General features: G+C 33.5%; 1 protein-coding gene across 1 annotated transcript in view; it reads left to right on the forward strand.

The window, feature by feature from the left end:
* Positions 1-1,085: 1,085 nt before the first annotated feature.
* Positions 1,086-21,748, forward strand: part of ZCCHC7 (zinc finger CCHC-type containing 7) — a gene marked incomplete at its 5' end in the record, with an annotated part of 236,629 nt that continues 215,966 nt past the window's right edge. The window contains one exon of the mRNA XM_079707247.1: positions 1,086-1,695. Within this exon, the coding sequence (XP_079563373.1) occupies positions 1,086-1,695 (610 nt within the window). The remainder of the gene's footprint in view (positions 1,696-21,748) is intronic.

A 21,748-nucleotide genomic window follows, 5' to 3' on the forward strand; every position in this document is an offset into this window, starting at 1 on the left:
AATTAGATTTATTAGGGCTTTAGAACAAATACCTGATGATGCTATTCATTTATTTATTCATTTGTTAGTTCAGCAGACCTTTATAGAGGTCTTGCTAAATGCCAGTTACTCTGCTTGGTTTTGGGGATCCATTGTTTAACAAAGCGCATATAGTTCCTGCCCTCCTGGGGTATGTGATTTGTGCTTGTGGGAGATTTACATTGCACTAGTAATTAGAAATGTGAATGTTTTGAAATGTAAAGTGCTATGGAAACCTATAAAGGGTCGACAGTTTAATCTGGTGGGTCAAGGAAAGCTTCCCCGAGGAAGTGATATTTAAACAGAGTTGAAGGATGAGCAGGATTTACTATGCTCACAGTAGGAGAGTAAAGTGCTCCTAAAGCTGAGTTTTACCTCTATTTTAGGTCTTCAGTTAGTTTATATTTCATACATATCTTTATAGGTAGCACAGAAATAAACTAGGTTTATCAGCTATTTCTATGTATTCTTTTGGTCAAAGATCAAAAGGCCTGGAGATTAATTTTTTAATTGAGAAGACAAATATACGCCAAAACAGTAAATATGATAATTATGTCCTTTTGTGGATTTTAGTCATAATTGAAGTAATATTCCTGTGTGAGAATGTATACCAGAAAAGATGAGATACAGAACCAGAACCAGGGAAAAGGTGAAGAATGGATGGAATAGTAGTGAGAATGACCTAAAATATTTTTTGTGATTTTTAACATTGTGGAGAAAAAGTGATTGGTGTCTGAAACAGTGGATCTCAACCTGTTTTTCCTTTCTAACATACTTGTGAAGTATAACATTTCCATTAATAACTGTAACTCAGTTTGTTGGCAGTAATTTTCATTTGGGAGGGGCTGAGCATTATTAGAGTGTGTCATAACAATTTAGAAAATCTTGAAAAATGGTACTACTCTACGAGAAAAAGGTATTTTAATAAGTCATTGAGAAAAATGGCCTTCACAGAAGTTAGCTCTAAGAGGTGGTATCATTATGCACTAAACAGGCATGATCTGAGCTGTTAAAATATACTCTTTCTATGACTTTCTCTTTTACAGCATCAAGGTTACTGACTTTCCATGATGTTTGGTGGTTATGAGACCATAGAAGCATATGAAGATGACCTTTATCGTGAAGAGTCATCTAGTGAACTGAGTGTTGATAGTGAGGTGGAATTTCAGCTCTACAGCCAAGTTCATTATGCCCAAGATCTTGATAATGTCATCAAAGAGGAAGAACATGAAGAGAAGAACTCTGGGAATTCTGAATCATTCTGTAGTAAACCAAATCAGAAGAACTTAATTATCCTTTCAGATAGTGAGGTCATCCAGCTATCAGATGGCTCAGAGGTCATCACACTGTCTGATGAAGATAGTATTTATAAATGTAAAAGAAAGAATTTTAGAGTCCATGCAGAAGAAAAGACCCAAGGTCCTCCTGCTTTTCTTCATTCTGATGAGTTGGCAGATAAGAAATGCAAGAGGGATATTGAGAAGACTAAACCTGGAGAGAGATCAGGTACAATCCAAGAGGTCATGATTATAGAGGTCAGTTCAAGTGAAGAGGAAGAGAGCACCATTTCAGAAAGCGATAATGTGGAAAGCTGGATGCTGCTGGGATGCGAAGTTGATGATAAAGATGACGATATCCTTCTCAATCTTGTGGGGTGTGAAAAGTCTGTTAATGAAGGTTAGTATCATATTGGCCATTATGAAAAGTAGTATCATCTTTAATAAGGAAGACGGCTTTTCCTAAACAAAAGACCATTAGGGTCTGCTCCATTTAATTCCTCACCTTTTGGTCTTGTTTTTTGGCTTGTTTTTCATGAGACTCTTTTACCAGTGGCCACTTTAATGGTGGTCTGTCTGAACATCAGAAAAGTATGTCAGGATATCAAAGACACTCTGCTTCTGCTATAAGCAAATTCATAACTGCTTCTTCCTGTTTGGCTAGAGCCAGTTCTGGACCTGAAATCTTAGTTCCCCTCTCTCTCTGCTTGGTACCACAGGTGAGTACTCCATCCAACTCTGACATTGGCCCTATGCTCTTATTTGGCCAACTCTGTTGGTTCTGCCTCTTCCTAAGTGATTTGCTTACCCAGGAGGTAGCCATATAGCAAGCATGGGGAATGCCTGGTATACAGAAGATATGGAATTAGTATTAAGATTTTTAGGAACTCCATAATCAGTAATGTAGAAAACTACGAAGAGCTGTAAGTCTACAGTAGACTGTAGGAGAGAATGCAAATTCTTGAGAGCCACATCATCAAGAATTGAAATTTTGGTGTTAGTTTTGTTTCTGTCACATGTAGTTATCTAGTATTGATGCTTATCCTTTTAAAAAGTCCCTTTCATTTTTCTCCCTTTATGCTTAATGTGTAGTCTCTTGCAATATTTTCCTAAATGATCTTTTATATCTTCCCTGTATGCTGTTGTTAAGTTGATAGTCTTGAAATGCCCTTTACTCAGTACTTTACTGCTGCTCCAAAACCTTTAATGGCACCCACTTGTCCTCAGAAGAAAATGCTGATATTGAATGTAGATCAAGCTTTGGAGCCCCAGAGATTGACAAACTTTTTTTTTTTAAAGAGCCAGGTAGGAAATATTTTAGGTTTCCAAGCCATAGGATCGCCTAACTACTTAACTTTGCCCTTGTTGTAGGAAAGCAGCCATGATATCTTAAAAAATGAGATGGCTATTTCAACAGAATCTTATTTACAAAGCAGGTGTCTGGCTCAGGCTGTAGTAGGCCAGCTCTGAGAATTTGACACCAAAAGGAAGAAAAGAAATAGAATAGTAGCTAGAACATAGAGCAGAGTCAAGTAAAGTTTTGTCAGAATAAGAGAGAGTTGATAATGTTTTTAGGTGGAAGGGGAAAATCTCTTGAAGGAGAGATTAAACCAGTTTGGTGGATTGGGGTAAGGGAGGCAAATAAGAGATGGGCTCAGGTATATTGTCTGAATTAGTCTTAAAAGGGAAGAGACATTTAATTGCTAAATTACCAAATATTTATAGAGGTGGAGAAGAAAGAATAAATTCAGATGGATTGAGGTAGGTGAGGGAATATATGAGGATGTGTTTGATTTTCTTGGGAAAATGGAAGTGGGTCTGGAATTGGGCAGGGGATACTTAGAGGCTTAGAGTGTGGGAAAGATGTTTAGGTGTTATGGGGAATACTGTTAGGCAGTGGATCCCAATATGTTGAAGATGACAACTTCAAAAAAATTTGTGGACCCCCTGCCCCACATAACTATAGTTATATTTTTAGTATTTGTTAATTGAGAAAATGCATATTAGCAAAATACTATTCAGTACACTCATACATGACTTTGTATTTTATTAACCACAACATTGTCTACACATTTGAAAAATATTGTATAAGGCCTGTCTGCAACATATATGGCCTTATATAAAGCATGCCTCTGGCTACCCATTGTGATAACTAATTCTCCAGCTCCCAGGAGTCTGAAGCTCATAGGTTGGAAATCATTGTGCTAACAAATCAACAATAAGAGAATAAAAGCCTTGCTTAAAAGTAGTATTCAATCAAAATTGAAACAATGTGAACTTGTAATGAACTCACTCTGAAGGATTTCATAACTTTTTCCAGTAATACCTGGGGCAGGGTGACAGAAACCAAAAGATCCAGGGTTAGGCAAAACATTACAGAATGTCAAAACAGTCATTTAGCCTATTCCTTCTCTAAATTGCCTTCCCGTAACATGACACCTAGTTTCATCAAATACTAATGTGTTCATTATGATCAGCCACTTTTCTTGAATTCAGGTTCTCTATGTCCACCGTGCCAAATATTTCCATTTGGGTATCTTACTGTTATTTCACATTTACATACTGAAAAGCTTGATAAATTGAAAAGAAAGCTTATCTTTCCACAGAAAGAGGAGCAGGTTAACTGGATGGTGGCTCATAATGTAACTAGGGTTTCTCAGGGCAAAATGAAAGGGATTGATGAGGGGTGGTGAGGATGGGGTTAAGGGTAGCTGAGCCATATGGAGATGAGGATTCTAGAGGAAAGGGAATGATGGACTTAGGTATGGCTTTTAGAAATGAAGAAAAAGTTGGTGATCAGGTATATAGAGAAATCTCTGGAAAACAATTTTAGTATTTTATGTTATAGACAATAAAAAGCATGGCTGTTCTTGAACTGTATTTTGGGGGGGATTATTTGTTTATTTTTTATTGAGGTGAAATTAACACAAAATTAACCATTTTAAAGGTTCAATTTGGAGACATTTAGTACATTCACAATATTGTAGAACCATTACCTATATCTAGTTCCAAAACACTTTCATCACATCCAAGGGAAACGCCAAAATGTTTTCACCACATGCAAAAGAAACCCTGCACCGATTGAACAGTCACTGCTCATAACCTCCTGCCCCAGACTCTGACAAGCACAAGTCTGCTTTCTGTCTATGGATTTACCTATTCTGGATATTTCGTGTAAACAGAATCATCCAGTATGTGACCTTTTGTGTCTGGCTTCTTTCACTTAGCATAATGTTTTGGAAGCTTATGCATATTGTAGCACATATCAGTACTTCATTCCTCTTTTAAGGCTGAATAATATTCTATTGTATACCTGCATTTTGTTTATCCATTTATCTGTTGATGGACATTTGTGTTTCTACCTTTTGGCTGTTGTGAATAGTGCTACTCTGGACATTCATGTACAGGTATTTACTTGAATACTTGTTTTGGGTATTCTTTTGGGTATAAACTAGGAATAAGATTACTGGCATTTCTCTGTTTCACTTTTTGAGGAACTGCCCAACTTTTCCACAGTGGCTGTACCATTATACATCCCCATCAGTAATGTATGAGGGTTCCAATTAACTGCAGTAGTTTTTATGATTACTTGTCATGTTGGACATTTCTATTTGATTTACTGGTAGACTCTTTGTTATTTCTTAGCAACATTGGTAAAAATATTTATTTAAGACCTAAGTAATTCCAAGTAATTCTTGATTCCAAACAAGTCAGTGTATGTTCCTCCTATCTATATTGAAATTTATCCCTACTCTGCTCCTTGATCTACTAATGCCATAATCCTATATTTTTTTCTAGTTAATAGGCAATGTATTCAGTACTGATGCCTATTTGAATGTGTTGTTACTTTCTAATCATTATTATCCCATTCATAAATAGACCTCGGGGTAGATCTGGTTCAGTTTGTATAATAGTCTTTAGAGAAAAGATTTTTTCATGTCAGTGGAAGTTTGTGGAAATTCTGGCATACTTTTGAAATGATGATGATTGTTAAACAGCAACAATAATGATTTTGTGTACTGCTCCCCATCCTCTGCAAACCCCTCAAACTGTGGCATATTTGAAATATTAATATAATATAAGAGAAGAGATGAGCAACTCCTTGAGGACAGGTCTTTTCCTCAGAAGCCTTCTTGATACTATTTAGAGTAATTCTTTGCCATATATATTACTTTGTTTTTCATTAATTGCTAAATGATCAAACACTTACTGAGCATCTACTCTATATAGAATACATAGAGAGGATTTAAAGTGGTAAAAGACATAGTTTTAGCCTTAAGTGGCTTGGTGTTTCATTGAAGAGACAAAATATAATAAGCTTAAGTAATTTATGGAAGTCTCTTCTTAACCATTGGAGTTAAGTCTCTCAAAATCCTGGGGATAGGTGTGGTTGAAAACCTAAAACTTTTTTAAAAATAGGATTAGTGAATTTGAGGTAGTACATGAAGATCTGAAGGACTATGTAAGTACATCCATATTTTCCATTGTTAAATTTGTAGTAATGAGTGCAGCACCACTCTTGCTCTGTGGAAATGTGAGGCTCTTTCGCACTACTTCAGTTTCAGTGAGATGTATAAACGTTTGTTTTGCTTTAATACACAATTAGAATACACGATCAGGCAGATAATATACAACCAGGAGACATTTTTTCCCTCTTTTTTTCTTCCTCTAAATGTTTAATACTTTTCTGATTTTATGATCTGAAGTTGTCGATTAGCTTCCTTGGGTTCCATGGAGGCCTTGGTGATGTAGCACCTAGGTAGTGTGCTCAGCCTAGCTTTCCTCAGTATGTACAGCTTTATGATGAGGGCTCTGCTTATAATAAGTCCATGCCAAAACACAGGGCTTCAGTACCTGTTACATATGACTCTCAGCCCTCGCTACGGATGGGTGTAGGAGTTTATTTCTAAAGTCTAGAAACAAACTTCATTTGCTTCACTTTCTTTACTCTTTCCTGATGCTTCTTTATGTAAATGATACCTGCTCTGTCATTTGTCTTCCTTTTAAAATTCTCACCCTTTACTTTCTTTAGTTTATTATCCCCAGTAGGAGTGGCTTGCAATTCTCATTTATTAGAAAGACAGATTTCTTGGTTGAAGAAAAGATGCACCAAAGGAAATCAGCATGTTTTTTAATTTGTGAGGGTGATCTCTAGTTTGCGAAGGATTATTGTGTATGACAGCCAAATGATGGGAATAAGTGCTGTAGGAGTTATACATTAATAATCACCAACTTATTTTCCTGCAGAGGGAAGGGATATTATTAGCTCTCGGAGTAATTGTTAAATCTTTGTTAATTTTTAACTATGGAAATTTTTTTTTTTTTTTTTTCTGTGGTACAGGGGCCTTTCGCTGTTGTGGCCTCTCCCGTTGCGGAGCACAGGCTCCGGACGCGCAGGCTCAGCGGCCATGGCTCACGGGCCTAGCCGCTCCGCGGCATGTGGGATCTTCCCGGTTTGGGGCACGAACCCGTGTCCCCTGCATCGGCAGGTGGACTCTCAACCACTGCGCCACCAGGGAAGCCCATGTGGAAATGTTAAAGTATACAAAACTGGAATGTCGTAATGGTCTCACTGTTCCATAAACCAGCTTCAACAATTATCAACTTATGACCAATCTTTTCTCATATGTAACTCCATGTCCCTGTATTATTTTGAAGCAAATCACAGTCATCATATCATTTCATTCATTTATTTATATACGTATACGTACATATATACATTTCAATATGTATTTCTAAAAGATAAGTTTTCTTTTTAAGAAACAATATTATTATCACACCTAAACAAATTACTAATAATTCTTTTATCATTAAGTAACCAGCCTTCAGATTTCAGCCTTCAGATTTCCCTGATGGGCTCTTAATTTTTTTTCCTACAGTTTATTTGAATCAGATCTATTTATTGTAGTTGGGTGGTAACTTACGTCCTTTAATCTTAGGTTCCTCTATCTCTTTTTTCTATGTGTTTTTTTTTTTCCTTATAATTTAATTGTTATACTAACTGGATTGTTTATTCTCTAGAATTCCCTGAGTTTGAATTTTGTGATACTGTTTAACATACTCCACTGTCCCCTGTATTTCCTATGAATTGGTAGTTAGATCTAGAAGCTTAATTAAATTCAGGTTTCTCTCCCTGTGATTGTGCTATCAACTAGACACATAGATAGGTTCACTTGTTTGATTTTGCTTTTCATATGTTAATATTTAGTATTACCTTTTAAAAATTCAGTTTGTGTCATAATTGTGTAAAATATTTAGAATGTTCCAAATTCAAATCAGTAAGACAAGGTAAAAAATATTCAGAGACGTCTACCTTCTGTCCAGTCTTCATCCTGTTCCCACCCTTCCTCTTAGGGGTAACTGTTAAGAGAAAATTGATAGTTTGTCCTTACGTTAAAAAAAATATAAGCAAATATGTATATATCTTCATATCCTCCCTCCCCCTTCTTGAAGTAAACAGTAGCATATGATCTACACTTCGCTCTACCTTGTTTTTTTCTCTTAACAGTATATCCTGGAGATCAGTCCATAATAGTATCTAAAGATATTTCTCATTTCTACGACTATGGACTATTTTTGTGTCTTCTACACTAATCTGAGCTGGACACATTAGGCATGTAACAAATACTTTTTGGAAGTGAATGAATAGTAATTTTCAATAGTTGATGAATAATATAATTGTTACAGTTTTAAAATGTATTTTAAATAAATGTATTATAATCTAAGTCCACTTTCAGAAGCATGCTTTATACCTATACTTATACTCCTGGTCTTACTGTTTCTTTCTCATTTAGTAATTTTGAAAGATTTAGATTTAGCAAAAAATTAAATAGGTTCAGATTTTAAAAGGAAAATACCTTTTAAAGAATGAAGAGTTCAGCATTTTTAAAAGTGGAAGAAACCTGTTAGTTCCTAGTGTATGTGACTCTTAGGGTGTAGAACTTTACATTAATGTAGAACTCCTTCAGTATGTACAGTTGGGTACATTGTTCTTTTATAATAGTTTGTCAGCATTTGGCACATAGTGGGTACCTAGCAAATCTTGGGTGAATTTAATTGAAGTTCTACCTTTCCGTATAGAATAGTGCTCTTTACATAGTACTACATGAGGTTGAAGTGAAATTATGGCTTTAGTAAAGTAAAATCATGAAGTAATTGATTGAAATTGAAGTATAATTATGGCTTTAACGACTTAGTGCAGTAAGTCTTTTAACTGTTTTTGTGTCAAGTCCCTTTCACCCCTAGAAAATATGCACAGAAAAGTTTTGGATACATTTTCAGAAGTTGAAGAACTCATCTAGAGGCAATTGCTGAATCCCTGGTATTCATAAGGCACTCAACCAAGACTTGATAACTAATTAAAATTTGAGTAGAGTGGGTTACCTACTTGAATTTCAGTTTTTCAAATACGTCATATTTTATTTGATCTGGGTCTTTATATATGTCTGGATCAGTTTCTACCTTGCCTGGGTGATACCTACTCATCCCTCAAGTCTTAGTTTAAAGCTTACTTCTGAAATGAGGTAATGGACATAGGTTCTCAGTGGTGGCTACTAGGTCTTTTACAGCTCCATAGTTGACTACCTGTGACTTTGGGTAACTTAATTCCTTTATTGGGAAAATAATAAATTTTATTTCATTAAGGTTATAAGCTAAAATGAGACAATGGATAGACTAAATTAATGTAATAGGAAAATATTTTGACAGAACTCCTAACTACAGGATAAGTTCACTATCACTGTGGCAAGCATGGGCATATAGCTTCCACTTGGTGTTTTTACATTCGAAATTCTCAGATTTTTTGGTGAACCCAAGTTGCTTTTGAACAACATGTCTCTAATATGGCACTTAATTTGAATAAATTTTACTTGATTTAGTGACATTTTATGATCTACTAGTTAAAACCTAAATCTGAAGTCTTAAAATCAATCCAACAATTACTTACTGGATGCTTACAGTGTACAGGCACTATACCGTTAAGGTGTTGGGATTCAAGAAGTGCTATGTAGTCCCTGCCTTTAGAAACCTTAAAGTGCATGACAATATGGAGAGTCCACTCTATTACCAGAGTTAAATACATTTCTACAAATACAAGAGATGTCCCAGCACATACATAATCATTTCCAGATGAATGTAATAGACTTTTTCAAAAAGATTATTACTGATAGGCAAAGTACAAGAGTGAATTGAAAAGTAACCCTTTGAACTCAGTCTTGAAGAATGGATAGGATTTAACGTTCAGGTTAAATGCAGGGAGGAAGAATAAAAGCTGAAAACCCTAAAACTGTATGATACCATTAATGTTTAATTAATGGCTTAATATGTGGCTGGGTATGATTAAACATTTTAATAGCATGTCCTTTCAGAAACCACCTCAGCCTAAATGAGAAAGGGTATTTATGTTCTGCATATGCTGTTGGAAGATTTCTTGGTTATTATTTTATTCCAATATTTTCCACCTATTTCTTGCTCATATGTCTCCTTTTTTTTTTCCTTTAAAAAATTGGATATTTCATGCAACTTTATGGCAGATAGAAAAATTTTCTCAGATGGACCAGATGCTATATGTTAGTCAAAGGACATGACTGGCTGCTTAAAATGTGTGTTTTATGCAAGGCTGTTCAAAGTAGAGCATGTCATGAAATATAACTTTGCCTCATCATAGCTTGTGTTCTTTACCATCTTTTAACATAGAAAAGGAACACATTCTGTTAGTTTGGAAATACAAATAAACTTTCCTTTTAATGCTCTTCAAATCTTCAAGGTGGTATTTTCCCCCCCTTTCTGCATTCATTAGATAACCAGTCAGTCATAGGTTCTTTTTTTAAAAAAATAAATTTATTTATTTATATATTTTTGGCTGCGTTGGGTCTTCGTTGCTGCACGCGGGCTTTCTCTAGTTGTGGCGAGTGGGGGCTACTCTTTGTTGTGCGCAGGCTTCGCCTTGTGGTGGATTCTCTTGTTGCAGAGCACGGGCTCTAGGCACGTGGGCTCTAGAGTGCAGGCTCAGTAGTTGTGGCGCATGGGCTTAGTTGCTCCACGGCATGTGGGATCTTCGCGGACCAGGGCTCGAACCTGTGTCCCCTGCATTGGCAGGTGAATTCTTAACCACTGCGCCACCAAGCAAGTCCAAGTCATAATTTCTTGAGAGATCTTATGGCCTAATATGTCATAAGAGTGGGTTGCTGTTTGATATACTTCTTATGGATGTATAGTTTAATTTCTGCCTTATAATTGAAAAGTGGCCACATGGTAGAGTTTTGGTAATGGAGAGCACCAAAGAGCTCCCTCCCTGATGTTTTCAGCTTTTGTAAGTGTTCACTACACAATTCCTAAAGCTGCTTTTGAACTGTGTCTGTAGTTGTAGCATGTCACCTTACACTTAACTATTGTGAGGGCATCTTTTTATTTAATTTCTAATTAGCATAATGACTTGAGCTGTGTTATTCACTGTTCCATGGTGAAGTTGTCATAGGGAGAGAAGAAATAAAAATGTTCAATTTCAACTTTACTTGTGAATGGAGTGAAGTTTGAAAGCCTTTTATGGCCATTGTTCAGCAGACTGAAAATCTCATTAGAAATCCCAGAAATGCGAAGGCAGCTTTGGGTTGGATTTTAATAACATTTAGGAATGTTGGTATTGTATGTTGCTAATTTTTGTGATTCCATTGTTGATCAGCAACTTAGCTATGCATTCTTCCAAAGTCAACTTATGACTTTTAGTCTAAATTCATTTACAGTAGCTTTTCTTTTCAACAGTAATAAGTACCTAGGGAGAGAATTAAATTTTACCTTTTTTTTTTGATGTTTCTCTTAGAAACTGATTTGATTTTCATATAGATATACTAAATTTGCTGGAAACTGCATATAAGATAATAGCATGCTATAAGAAAATAGCATGTTTATTGAACTAATGACTTAGTTTTGTTGCCATTAAAATATTAGTCATCTTCAGGTCTACCTTTTTGTTTGTTTTTGAAATGGAGAAGCATAAAATAAGATGGCAAGATTTTCATTCTTATCTAATTGTCATAGGAAGTTGAATCCTGATGTCTGGGTAAAGAGTGTTTAAATATAAAATTCTTATAGCTGTTTGCTATAAAAATAATCTATTGTATATAGAGATCACTTGTCTAAGAAGATAAGTATAATTTATAGATAGTATGGTCAGAAGGTAGAATTTGATATGAACTATATATGATTAGACTGTCAAACATTTTTCGAAAGAAGTACAGAAATGAGAACATTTACTTTTTTCCCCCTTGTAAGAGTAAAGGCTAATCAGAAAATTCATGACTCTTAAGTTGATCCTGTTTTTAAGACTTTGCTAAATTTGTATTTAATTTCAGGGTAATTTACTAATCTCTTGCTAATTTCCTCTTGATTATTAACACTTAGTAAAAGTGTTGACTTACTGGAAGTTTTTTAGCCAAAAGTTTTTAATCTCTTAAGCATTGTTTTGTTATAAATTAAAGTAATTGTCATGGTTAAGTTTTTGGCATTTTGAGTTACTTGCCAGATTGTTGTTGATTCTGCTGATAATAAGGAAATGAATATTTTAATTGAGCATCCACCATGTGTAAGGTCACATTTTCTTTTTAAATTATACAGATACACTTAAGAAAATCTACAAGAATAGATATGACTTGGTTTTTAGTTTTTGAATCTTGATCTAACAGCATTAGCTCTGGATAGAGATGTAATTCTGGGGATAAAAATTATTTTTGTAATACATATTTAGATTCAAATATAAAGGCAGTCTAATAATGGGTTATTTAAAAGTGGATCTTGTCTGATGTGTGTACCTTTTATTTCTATGACATTTTTACATTAGAATTTCATAGTTTTGTTATAGTTTTGAAAATTAATTAACGGTGGACTTGAGAGCATCTGCTCTCCCCATCTTTTGCAAATACATTTTAAGGGAAGACAGCATAATTCTATAATGGGAAAAATTTTTTTACCCTTCCCTTCTGCTTTTGCCTAAATATATAGTCAACTTATAATTACCTCAAGATGAAAGAATGCTGTTTCGAGCTACTCATTGAGAAAAACTGTTTTGTTGGGAATCCCTTAAAGTGCGTAGGTCACTTCTGATTTTGCTTTGTAACTAGCGCCTGTTACAGAATTATCTACTCTAGGGAGGGAAAGCCCCAATTTCTAGATGACTTTTCAATACTCTTTCTATATTTTTAGTTAATGAGAAACTCTAAAGATGTAGGAAACAGACTAGTTATGGCTGATAAATAAGATAGTTAAAGTAAGTCAAAAATTAGGCTTTGAAAAGTCAGGTGAGAGGAATTCAGGATACAATTCGCAAATTTAACTGAAGAAAGGTTTTATTTAAAGAAAAAGTGTGCAACCATATCAATCTTGTAACTCCTTGTATTGCACTAGCCATTTTTTATTGTTAGATGGTCTGATTTAAGCAAAAATGAACTTTGTCAATGGTTATATTTAGAAATAGCATTACTGTCTACTTTTAAGGAGGATTTTAATTGTCAATAAAATTTCATTGTTGAAAAATCACCTACTTCACTCCCATATAATTAGTATTTTGTTCTTCATTCAATACCGTGTATCTAGTCCACCCCTTTTGGGTTTGCTTTAAAAATTATATAAATTTTGTGGGAGAATAAATATAACTTATGTATTGCTATAAATGTATTCTTATTTGAATCTAGTATGATTGGTTTTTATGTATATGAAATACTTCCCTAAAAACATAATATTCAACCTAAATGTTCTAGATAGGTGAGTTACTGGTAAAAAAATCCATCAGGTCTCAAGTTGTGGAATATTTGTATTGGTACTTAATACCGTGACTGCTTTGGTTGTTGTATAAGTCCCTTTATTCTTCTGTTTGAGATGTTCTAGTTTGGGAAATTTCCTTTATTATCAGATTTAACACATGAAATGTAATGGTTGTACCACAGATCATCTAATTTTCAACTTTTGGTTAGTTAAACTAACTTTGGTATATAGTTCTTTATGGTTAGTCAGAGAGGAGTTGTGTTCAGCTGTGTGATTTTGCCACCACTTAAGTTAACATCAGCAGCGAAGGGTCTCATCTCTGACTTTTCTTCCTTTCATTAAGTTTTTCAATTGCTTTTAACATTATTTAAGTATAGAAGGAGATAGAGTTGTAAAACAAATTTCTCATTTGCTGATTCTCAATATTTAGCAGTGGGGATCCTTTTTCTTCCTTTAGCTATATCACATACATATGTATATTTTGATTTAAGGGGAAGAAGCTTAATTTTCTTTATGTATGATGTGGATACAGTTATTGTTTATTATTTTTTAAAGTTAATAAAACTAATCTCAAAAGATCTTTAGTAGTATACCTGCAACCTCAGCAGTCCCTTTTTATCTATACAGATTTCCCTGCCTATTGTGGCCGTTTGCTCTAATTTAAATTTCCCATGGCTTTGGGTTGCAGACTTGGTTTTCTGCAAGAGTGCCCATGCTTACATGGTCATATATTCTGGGTGACTTTTCCACTTTTTCTTTTTTGTTATTTTGTTGATTGCTAAAGGGAAAGAGGATTTTGTTTTTTGTTTTTTTTTTTTACTTGTTTCTTTGTTTTGATCTTTCTTCCTTAGCCTATCTATTTGTGTGTTGTTTTGTTTTGTTTTGCAGATTGGGAAGAATTATTGTGTGGACTTAGATCCATGGGGAGTAGCAGGGAAAAACTAATTTTGTTCTTGGTTTTGTTTTCTTAATAACAGTAGCAATTTAATTTTTGAGCCATTGAGAAGCTCAAAAGATATGTTAGCTTTATGCATGAAATTGATAGAAAATTATTAATCCCGGAATTTTCTATTCATGGTCGCTCTACTGTTGGAATAAAAATGTTATGTTATAGTTGAACTAAGTAAATCCTAAAAATACTAATTAGCAGTATATAGTACTGTTAAAAATTCTTAATTTAAATATTATTGTATATTCAAAAGTTATTCATAGGAAATCAGTTGTAATCTGGTATGTGATTTCTTTTTTCATTCAGTTTTTGTTGTCGATGGTGTGTATATATTCAAATAGACATATGAATATACATTTGATTGGAAACATACATTTTTAACTTGACCAGATTTAAAAGTTTGCTTATTCCTGCAAAACATGCTTATTTTTCAAATATGAAGAATTTTGTTTTATGAAACAACTTTATGCAGCTGAATGTTAAGTCCTTGGAGAAGTACTGTGGCAATTTAAATATTGGGTAATTCAGTACTAACGTAAGGGAAAAGTAGAGGCCTCTAGTCCTAACATCTCCCCCAAATATTTTTTCATTAATATCTGAAGACTTTAAAATATCAAATTAATGTGGTCAAAGCTACTTCTGTTTTACATTTGTGAGGGTGCCATCACACAGTAGCATTATTTAACTGGATTTTGTATTTATTAAATTAATATACAATAATAAAAAGATCCTTTTTAGCATTTAAGGAATTGTAATAATTTCCCAATATACTATAAAAATGTTTTTATGATATACTGTTAACTAATCGGCTAGGAGAACTTTCTAATTTGATAAAAAGGATGAAAAAGGATTAATTTTGATATGCATAATTTTAGGGGTTTTTGTTTTTTTAATTGATTATATACCATGGCAGTGAAATATCTAAAATTCTCTTTCTGGTTGTCTGTTAAGTACTTCGGGAATTGGGGTAAGGGTAAGTTTTCTTTCTGTGTCTGCTAATTATTTTTTCTTGTGAATTTTAGTGCTTCTAGCATATGAAACTGATTTATAATTTGCTATTGCCGAGAAAAAAAGAGCATTATTGAAATTTTGTTCCTTTTAACTATTATTTTCTAGTTACTGTATTTCACATTTTGATTTCTACCAAATGACTCCTCAAGAAGCAATTTCTTTTGCAAAACAGTGAGAGTTTCAAACTAAGAAGAAAATGTATACTGATAGTCTATTTATTGTTTGTTCATGGCAATTAAGATAATCTTTTAAATTTCTGCTCTTTAACCATAGTTAGAGGCTTCATAAGTTTGTAAAATTATTCTCCCTAGTTCTGATTAGTATTTTAAAAGGTATTTTATAAGTTTGTACTTGATATTCATATGTGATTACTGAGAAAAACAAATAGTTTGTAAAATGTATTTGTTTCTAGTATTTCCATCAAATAAGGATATAATCTGTGAGATGAAAAGTGATCCAATTGTGAAAGTATGCAGCTTTTAAAATAACACAGAATTCTTCTGTTAGCACGTTTTACCAGCAAATGTTCGTGTAAAATGTTATTAGTTCTTAAAGCTCATGCATAGACTTTCTTGTGTGTGGCTTTTCATAGGAGAGCACTATAGAGCCGAACTTGAAATTTATTAAGGAAAGAACAAACTGGTGAAATGCTTTCATGCTATTAAAAAACTTCACAGACAATTGTCAGACAACTTTTTTTTTTAAAGGTCATGATTGCCTGGTGCCTTTTCCAGTCTTTATTTGAAACTCTTGTTTTGTAGGATTTCTTTTTTGTTCTCCCTCTCCTTTTTCTTTTGGCAGTGGGTGGAAGATTCTTTTAAAACTGAATGGCTAAACATGTATAGTAACTATTAAAGTATAATGGAAATACTTTTATTCTTGATATTTTTTAGGCCAGAAAATGCTGTGAAGGTAAGCCAGTTAGGGTAAAATTACATTGTGCAGTATGGAAACTGTTCAGAGTTTTCTGTTTAGAAAAGTGGGCTCTTGAGTTTGGGCTTAAAATAGGGGTTGTTTGTGAAATATTTTGCAGTTCTCTTATAGGTTGGTGAGTTTGAGGTTGTTTTTAATATTTTAGTGTTCTAGTTGATTGTTGGTATTTCCTGAAAAATAATATTATGTATATGGGAGAAGATAGGGGGTGAGAACAGAATAAGAACTGGGGGGAAAGAAAACCTTCCCAAAATGTTGTCACCTGACAGGTGGAGATTATCTGCCATTATAGATTTTCAAAACAGAGTGCTTAACTCTTTTTCTAAGAGTTCACATAAACTTTGACATATTTCACAAAGTTTGATTGTGATAAGTATTACAATTTTAACTCTGGTCTTTATCCTAAATTTAAGGCTTACAAAATTAATCAAAAATGCCTTGAGGCTAATTGCTAATGTTCAATTAAGTTATTGTGTTCAGTTAAGCAACAGTTCTTTGACTATAGTATTTGTTTGATTTCATTAATATGATAAGCTAAGATTATAAAAGGTCTATAAGAGTACAGAGACTGAACTTTGTGAAATTAATTTTTATATTTTGCCATAGAGACAAAATATGTCTTGGTGTGTAGTAATTTTTTTCTCAGTATTATGTGGACATCTATTGGCTTTCAGCATATAGGAAATTTAAACCTTTTAATATTAAATATTGACAGTCATACTATTTTTTAAATTGCAAAAACTTCAGGCAAATATGTAAAATATGCTAATGGTTGGTTTATTTAGATTTTAAGTGACTAGAATTTGTGAAATAGGAATAAAGCCTGGGATCTTATTTAATCTAAGAAAATATACTTAATTTAAAAGTATTACTATTAGAACTAGAGAAATCTTTTCAAATATAGTAAATCCATGTCCATAATTATTTTAAATCACTAGTTAGAGAGGAAGGTATGAGATGCTAATATCTTTGTTGGAAGTCATAAACTGTTTTGATAAGGATGAAAGGGGAAAAGTAAACTGCTTTCAGGCAGATTCATATCATTTTGACATTGGATGTTATTCGTGGGTTCATGTTACAAAAACCTACAAAACTTAAGTGTATTTTAATTCAGTAGGCTCGCTGAAAACTGTTTTGTGATAAAGCTAGAAAATTTATAATTTTTTTTTCTTGTTTAAAGCTTAGTGATTCATCTTGGTGCTTGTCTCAGTCTTCTTAATTTAGACATATTGTGATTATTTGTTTTAAAAATTTATTTCCAGTAAAATGTTATTGCTTGGATACATATTCACTGTTTCTATTACATTTTATCCATCTTTGACATCTTATCAGCCAGCTATTATTATTTTATTGTTCTTTTTGTGGTGGTGTTGTAAGGTACAGACTTCACATCTAAAGTAAGAGCTAGTGTATATTACAGTGTATATGACCATTTCTAATTTGACCTGTTACTGTAAAGAAGGCTAACAAGTGTGTATGACTAGCCCTCCCCTTCTGGAGCAGTTGAAAACAGGCCTCAGAAGACTCAAAGGAATTCTTTTAACTCCTAGCAGGGCCACGGGGTCAATGTCAGATTTAGTCATGCTGTTATTTTAGCCCAGTGGTCCAGAGAGATGACTGAAAAGTGAGTCTTTTATTTCTTTTTTTGTGTGGTTATTAACAGGATTAAATGTAAGCCATTGTGTACTTAGTACCAATTAGTTTCTCATCTGAGAGGTTCATTATGATTTTTTGTCAGCCTTCGTCTTGTAATATTTGTTTCATTGTTTGATTAGTTAAGGGGCTGAATGGAATAAAGAAAAGTTTTATAGCAGTGCTTTTAAATTCATTGAGCATTTTAACAAGTAGTCAACTTTTCAGATACGTAGACCTTGATTAAAAAATGGACCATGTTGAAAATTGGCATGGAAGATGGTGAAGTTAAGTAAATTGTTAAAAATTTTTCTTTTCCTGTTGTACTTTTCTTTAGTTTTAAAAATAGACTCTCTTTGTTACATCAAATAATACTTTTATATTTTTAGAAGTTTGCTTTGGTTCTTATACATATGTCTAAAAATATGTTCAGCTTGCTGCGAGTATGTAATCGTTGTTTGGGAGGCACACACGCCAAAAAAACCCTTCCAAATTAAAAAACCCTTATAATTTCTAGATTGGAAACATAGATTGACCTGTTAGAAACAGAACATAAGAATTCTAGAATAAAGATAATTGTCAGGTGTAAACAGGCCTTAATTTAAAGGGAAGTAGCCTGGAAGTTGATTCTTTATGCTATTATAAATAAGTAAAAATGCCAAGTTGTATGAGTTCAGAGAAGAGGAGCATACCTAACTTTTTAAATTGCTTATTAATTGGTGGGTTTTAAAAAACCTTTGACTTAAAGACATTATATTAAAATGAATTTTTCATTGAGTAACGTTTCTCATTTAAAATATTAAGATATTTCAGTAAAATTTTGGACAAAAATTATTCTTATCAATTGGATTGGAGATGCTGATTTCAATTAGAAGCAAGGAATATAACCCAGAATTAAAATAGAAGTATTATTATTTTTTTTTTTTTTTTTTTTTTTTTTTTTTTTTGCGGTATGTGGGCTTCTCACTGTTGTGGCCTCTCCCGTTGCGGAGCACAGGCTCCGGACACACAGGCCCAGCGGCCACGGCTCACGGGCCCAGCCGCTCCGCGGCACGTGGGATCCTCCCAGACCGGGGCACGAACCCATCTCCCCTGCATCGGCAGGCGGACTCTCAACCACTGCGCCACCAGGGAAGCCCAGAAGTATTATTTTGTTAGTAGGTAATTATCTGGGACACTAGGTCTTGTACCCCGTTGTTGAAGTGTATAACACACTTTTTCACATGCATTCATCTTTGAATGGAAATGCTTGTAGGCTGGTTCAGTTCTTTTTTTACACATTAAAAATGATCAATATTACTTTAAATAAGAGCAATTACTGTTTTAACTTATGTTTTTAGATGAGTTGCTTGATTTTTCTCACATTGTTTGATATACCATATTGAGTATTATACCCTTGTACTAAGTCCTTTGCCTATTGCCAGAGTTTTTTGGTACTTAAATTACTTTATTATGGAGTTGGTTATTCAAGGTTTGATGATCCACATAATTATGAATTATATAAATCCTGACATATAGGGTTTTTTGCTCAAATTGACTTCAGGCATAGTGAATTTACAGCCCTTGCTTTTTTTTATTTGTGTATCCAGTTTTCTCAGAAACGAACACATTTCTATTAAGTCTATATATGGATGTTATTTTTCTTTTCTCTTTAATTGTAATTTGGAAAGGTTTAGATCCTCCCAATGAAAAACCTTATTTCTGACCATATGACTATATGACCATATTACCAAATTACACCTGCTTTATCATTGTATAGCAGTAAGCCCCTCTTTCTCTACCCCGTTTTTAAAAGTAAAATTGTGTGGTAACTGTATTAAATTGCCAGAAGATTTTTAATTAACAGGAAGTAAATCACTAGTAATTTCCTCTGATGATTTGTTCATCACACAAGAAAGTAGTTTCTTTTGAGAGAGATGCAGTTTTTGCTACTCAGCATTCCCACAAGATCTTTGGAAAAATATGAGGGAAATCTTTAGTGTAATGGCCTTGTAATATGAAAAGGGCAGATTTTAGAATAAGTTAATTTCTCTTTTTATTACTTTGTTTTTGACTTCAGAGGAAGCTATTAAGTTGAAAATCTGACTCAGTAGCAAGTACTCTAATGGTCATATAATTTAACATTAATGATTACCTATACTGATTGAACTAATATTTTTAAAACATAGCTAATAAAGTCAACTAATTGAACTACTCTCTTAACTTAAAGTTGAACTAACCATAGATACCTGACAGAGTAGGTCCAGAAATTAGCATTCAAATAACTGTAGAAAGTATAAGGTAGACAGGCTATCCTAAAGATAATTTATTAGGACTTCTGTCTCTTTTAGCATCTTTAATGTAATAGTAACTGTTGTAACAATTGAATTATATATATCAATTTAGTAAATAATCACACCATTAATAACAGTTAGCCCCCATTCCTTAATAATTGCTACCCAAACACCTTCAAATTATGGTATTTAAAAAAACAGTTCGATAGAAGTTTGGGAACTTAAGTAATACTATTTCATCTTAAAGCCACTACAGAATATCCTTTCTTTATAAATAAAGTTTTAGAGATAACGGACTTTGTAATGTAATTGAAAAATGTTGTGTCCCACAAAAACTTTTATTTCATACTTTTTCTCTCTAACTAGGTGAAGCCTAACAAGTGTAGCAAACAAACAAAACAAAACAAAAAACTTTTTTGACAGTCTAAAATTGTGTAATGTAGAGATATAGTTGTGTGATCTTATTCCATAAAATTAAAATGCAAAATTAGAAAGAAAAATAGAAAAAAAACCAACCTCGCAAATGTCTAAATCCCAAGGAGATAAATGGAAGTTGAGTAAAGAGAATAGAGATATAGTTTTTGAGTCAGCTAGCTAAATTTTATATCCAGAGCTTTAACCTTTTAGGCTTTTACATTTTCTACAATGCAAATGACTTTCTTTTGTAAAAGGCATGACAATCATGATAGGATTAAAAGTAATAGCTCATACAATGCTTTTTATTAGCATCTAAGGAACTATCCATATTTGACTATATAGTAACTTAGAATTGATTTTTTAAATGGATTTTTAATGCAAACCAAACCTTTGTGGCTTTCGAAAGAAAAAGAAGCATTATTTTATTTTAACTTACTGTGTTTGATGAATTTTATTTCATTTTGCACAAAGCACATTTTGCACTATAGATCCTTATCCACAAAAATAGTCACGTATATGCTGTGATTTTATTGGATCCGCCAGGCTCATTGACCACTTAAAAACATTTAGGTTTTAAAATCACTACTATTTGTCAGCTAATTTTTGACACATTTTAGCATATGAGAATTTGATTATAAAGGAATTTCATAAAGATGCTCTGTACAAGCACTGATGGTAATGATGTTTATATCTGTATCTTTTACTGACTTTTACTTGGTATCGTAAACTATCAGTAATTGTTTCTTTATATTGAGGAGGAAATACAAAGGCTATACTTAACATCTATTGACTGTTTTTTTAATCTTACAAGCATGTTGTAGGAATTGAATTGAAAAATCGGTAAACTTTTGATTATCTCTGATACTGGTTGGGAGTAAAGACATAAGTAATCTGAGACAGCAAATAGTAGCCAGAGAGCTATATTTCATATCCATTCATTCAGCCAGCAAATAACCAGGGCATTTGGAGTCTCTGTGTAAGGTGTGCTGATCTGTACAGAGATGAACCAGGCACAGACCCTGACCTCAAAGATCCTGTAGTTTAAGAGAGAAGACAAGAGATGAGGGGTTTAAGAAAGCCATCGGGGTGCAGAAGATGAAAGACACTGCTTTCGTGAGGGTGGAGGTACATGGGGGAGACAGAGTATGTCATGATTAGGTGGGCAGCAGACTCTTATTTCTATTTTGAATAGGGCACTGTTTCTCAGGGTGGGTTCCTTATACTCCTAGGGTCCATTTTGAGGGAATGGTCTTTGAGCTCCATAAGGATTGTTAAAATTTCTATTTTTATTTTGATGCTTAAAAAAGGAATTATACAAGTTATAAAGACAACAACTTTTAGTGATAATTCACAATTGAAAGACAGTTGTTATAGAATGAGACTTTAGTCTCTTAAATGAGTGTTTCTCAAATTTGGGATTTGTGGACCAATTTGATGTTCCAGAGAACTTTTCTTTTTTAAAGGGATTCATATATTTCTTAAGT

The sequence above is a fragment of the Hyperoodon ampullatus genome, assembly GCF_949752795.1.
Source record: "Hyperoodon ampullatus genome assembly, chromosome: 6".
In the NCBI taxonomy this organism is placed as follows: domain Eukaryota; kingdom Metazoa; phylum Chordata; class Mammalia; order Artiodactyla; family Ziphiidae; genus Hyperoodon; species Hyperoodon ampullatus.